The sequence below is a fragment of the Physeter macrocephalus genome, chromosome 1 (genome assembly GCF_002837175.3).
Source record: "Physeter macrocephalus isolate SW-GA chromosome 1, ASM283717v5, whole genome shotgun sequence".
In the NCBI taxonomy this organism is placed as follows: domain Eukaryota; kingdom Metazoa; phylum Chordata; class Mammalia; order Artiodactyla; family Physeteridae; genus Physeter; species Physeter macrocephalus.
The window spans coordinates 38,598,453-38,602,868 of NC_041214.2; the positions used below are offsets into that span (position 1 = coordinate 38,598,453).

The window sequence follows — 4,416 nt, forward strand, 5'->3', positions numbered from 1 at the left end:
TTCAAAATTGGGCAACAATAGCCCGACCCCAATCTACCTCATGTCTACATCACAAATATTTTCACCCTGACTGCACCCAATCAGCTGGTTTTCAATTCTAATATTATAAAAGTTGGAATTTTAAAATTTTTATGTAAAAGAAAAAAAAATGTAAAAATACATCTGCTTTCTCTCATGGTTTAATACAGTATTAGAAGGCTTTCAGATGTTTTCTTTAAAAAATTAAAAAAAAAAAATCAACATTTAAAACCAAATCTCAGCTTCATTTTCAGAAATATTAAAGTTTGGTTTAGACAATGTCTCATTTCACCCGCTCCAGCTTCCGCAAAGTGGCATTCTATTAAAACCCTTTGAGTTATTTGGTCCTTTGGCAATTTGCTGTGCACATCATGTCTACTGTACCAAACTTTTATTGCCCTTAAATTTAGTTGTAGTTTTACTGATAAAACTGAAATCTAGTGTCCTTATCTCTTCTTTCACGATAGTGTTGCTTGTGTGAGATTAGGGTACACAGTGTCCCAAATAATTCCTGGCACTGCAAAACCAAGTTACATAATTCCACAAAGCAATGTGCCATCAAAGTGTTTTCCTCTGGTCAAGTCTATTTCAAGATTCTAGAAGTTCCTTTTGCAAAACTTGCCTTTTAAACTCTTCTTCCTAATGTTATCACATTTCTTCTATTCGCCCACTCTGTCATCTTTCCTCTTAGGTTGAATTTGTACGTGAATAAGAAGTGCCTTTTTCCTGAAAAGCACAGTTTGAAGCGTCAGTGCCAGAACTCCCCACCTTGGACCTCTGGCTCAGCCGGTCAGTAGGTCTCGGAATCGGAGTCATTGAGCTCGTCCACATCCGTGTACAAGTACTCCTGCTCCCCGCTGATGTTGTTGAAGCTGCAGTAGGAGCTGGGTTCATTCCTCATGATGGGCAAGGCTTCGAAGCTCACTGTTTTTGAGGTGTTTGTATAACGGTTAATGGCATTGAATGTCAGAGATGATAAAGGGCTACTTGATGAGACAGGCATCATGGTGGCCAAAATGAGAGCGAGGCAATCAGCCACGTCCTTGTTGGGAGCACAGGCCAAAGCTGGGGTATAGCCTAGAATTAAAGATAAAATTTAAAAATTACTCATCCTAAGACTCATTTCACTAATACAAGGAGATAAGCCTAAAGGCCTTCAACTTTACACATACTTTAAATTACCTAGCTTATATGATAAACTGGTTTTACTGGAATGACTCAGAACTTTCCAGTAAGTAGAGAAAGAGGAAAGTCACAGAAGTCTAGGGTGGGAGGAGACCTAACAGACTACATTATAGCAGAGGAAACTGAGGCCCAGGATGGATGATTCCTCCACTATCTCACAACTTATCTCTATCCATCCAGATTCACAGACAATATCAGACCAGAATAAGGGGAAAAAAACAGACTGACCAATCTTTGTTCAGAATGGTGGGAGAGTCTTACTGTTAATTTGTCATTCTGTAAGTGCTTACATGCTGAGAAACCTAAATGTGCACAGATTCGTGAATGAGGCTCTGAGCAGGTGCTCAAAAGATGCTTGTTCAATGAATGACACATGGCCATCAACGAACTTTTCTTTTAGGGTCACAGTCCACTGAAGAAAAACAGATAAACTAAACAGGTTTAAAGCTCCTAAGTCAAAACAAATGTTTCCTTTGTATATGTTCCCTTCTTTAGGAGAAGAAGACTGACTTTAGCCCTAAGGCACGCACCACAGAATATCAATACAACAGAGTAAGGAAACACTTGGTTGGGTAGGGAGAGAAGACGGTGAGAACATAGAGCCTAATTTAATCATCAACCTCTGTTGTTACTGGAGCAATTTATAACTGGATCATTAATTTGAAGGCTAGAATTGACTGTAAAATAAGATAGGTACTTACTATGACTTGCCAACTTTGGACTGTGATTACTATTTCACATTGCAAACTATGTCAGAAGACATCAGGTCACAGGCGACCTTCATTATCATCTGCTATACTATCCCTTCCATCTCTTTATAAGGAAAAGCTATATAAAACCTTGAAAATGATCAACAAAGATTGCCTATTGGCTATTGATTTAGAACCTCACAATGTGACAAAATATCTTATACAGGTTACCGATTTAGGCTCCTGATTTTAATACATATAGTTGCTGTATTTCCAGAAATGTAATTTACTGAGAGTGAAAGTTTCTTTTACAGCTAGGAGAGTCTGAACTTATCTTAGTGGGTGATACCACTCACTTCTATGGATTTCATGACTACATTTTACTAATGATTCCCAAATCTCTATGTCCAACCTAGATCTTGCTGACTTTGGGCTCCAGATCCATATATCCACATCCAGTTACCCACTTGGAGTTTCCAGTGAACTTTTCTTATGTCCCTAACTGAACCCAGCTCTTCCTCCTACATTCTCATCTTAAACAATGGCACTTCCCCCACACATCACCCCATGCCAGGCTGCAGGCGACTTCTTCCCTCCCCGAGTTCCATCAAAAGGGCTCTAGAAACATCAGCGTCTTTTCATCTCCAATGTCTCTGCCTTAATTCTGCCCACCCCCTCCTTCCACCCCTAACTGTGAACTTGTTTCCTAGTCTAGGCTTGCTCCCCTGATACACAGATCCTTTGCCACTTGACCTAAGAGACTCTGGCGTAACTCAGTACTCAAGCTGCCCTGCGTTGTATCTCTAAATATGTCACGCTCTCTGCTTAAAAAGTTTTCTCCCCACTTTTTACTTGTCCTTTGGATTTTGGCTCAGAACACACTTTTGGGGGATGCCTTCCCCGATATCGCTCATGGCATTCTAGGGTTATTCTGAGTTGCTTCAAGGGCCTTGTAACAGCCTGTTTATATGCACTGCCATTCAAGGAAGTAGGCTGTCTGTATCTGCAGGATTTAGCACAGTTCTCGGCACATCATCACCTAACACATACCCACTGAGCCCCACATGGCCAGGAGCTCTTCTAACTGCTTAGAGTAGATCTGTGAGTGCAGCTGACAAAGACTCCTGCCCTCATATGTTAGAAGACAAACTCTATGGAAAAAAGAATGAGGAAGGAGTAGAGCAAGTTAAACAAGAACTGAAAATGCTATGGGGGGTGTGCAGCAAGCTGCACTATATAAAGGGTAGTCAGGATGGGATTCATTGAAGAGATGACATTTGAGTTAAGACTGGAAACAGGTGAAGGGTTTAGTCAGAGATTGTTGGGGACAGAGTGTTCCAAGCAGAGGAAGAAGCCAGAACAAACATGACAATGCACGTACATCGCTGGTGTGAAGTGCCGCCACAGCAGAACGCGACGACGCATGAAGAGTAGGAGATGAGGTGGGAGAGGTAATGGGGAGCAGGATGACCTAGTAGGGCCCTGGAGATCATTTAAGGATTATCAGTAACTGAGATTCAGAGGGAAGCATCTTCCCATGTATTTTAAAAGGATCCTGGCCAGGGTGGTAGATGAGGGAAAAAAGTGGGCATATTTTGAATATACTTTGGAGGTGGGTCAATAGTACATGCTGGTGGATTGTGCCCTGGGTGTGAGAGGGGTCAAGGAGCAACTGTAAGGATGGGAATGGTCACCAGCTGAGCCAAGAATGGTTGTGGGCACAGCAGGCTCGGCAGAGGGGGAGAGAAAGGCCCATCAGTTCAGTTCTGGACATGTGCATTAGACATCCACTGTCAATTAGGCAGCTGGAGACAGAAATTTAGGAATTCTCGGCACAGAGGTAGTGTTTAGAACCAAAGGACTGGATGAGGTCACCCAGGGAGTGAATGGAGGTAGGGAAAGCAAAAAGAACTGAGAACTGAGTCTGAGAGCCCTCCAATATTAACAAGCTGGGGATAGCGCAAGAAATTATAACTAGTACTGTAGGAGGAGAACTAAGAAAATGTGGAGTCCTGAAAGCCAAGTAAAGAAAGTTTATCCAAAAAAAGGGATACACCTGAAACTAATATAATACTGTATGTCAGTTATACCTCAATAAGAAATGAGTAAAATAAAAAACAAACAAAAAATTTTCAGTTCCAGTAAATCTGGTTATTTAATCTAACCAACAAAGTAGTGAGTTACAAATCCTCACCTGGTTATCAATTCAAGGAACCAGGCATTTGTGAATGAAGAATGTCCTAGGGACCTCCCTGGTGGCGCAGTGGTAAGAATCCTCCTGCCAATGCAGGGGACATGGGTTCAAGCCGTGGTCTGGGAAGATCCCACATGCTGCAGAGCAACTAAGCCCGTGTGCCACAACTACAGAGCCTGTGCTCTAGAGCCCGCAAGCCACATCTACTGAGACCGCGTGCCACAACTACTGAAGCCCCCGTGCCCAGAGCCCGTGCTCCGCAACAAGAGACGCCACAGCAATGAGAAGCCCACACACCACAACGAAGAGTAGCCCCTGCTTGCTGCAACT

General features: G+C 42.5%; 1 protein-coding gene across 6 annotated transcripts in view; it reads right to left on the reverse strand.

The window, feature by feature from the left end:
- Window positions 1-222: 222 nt before the first annotated feature.
- Window positions 223-4,416, reverse strand: part of ANKRD28 (ankyrin repeat domain 28) — a 178,859-nt gene continuing 174,665 nt past the window's right edge. For all 6 annotated transcript variants that reach the window (XM_028490006.2, XM_055090942.1, XM_007102249.3 and 3 more), the window contains exon 28: window positions 223-1,095. In XM_028490006.2, coding sequence (XP_028345807.1) covers window positions 809-1,095 — 287 coding nt within the window. In that variant the 3' untranslated portion in view covers window positions 223-808. The remainder of the gene's footprint in view (window positions 1,096-4,416) is intronic.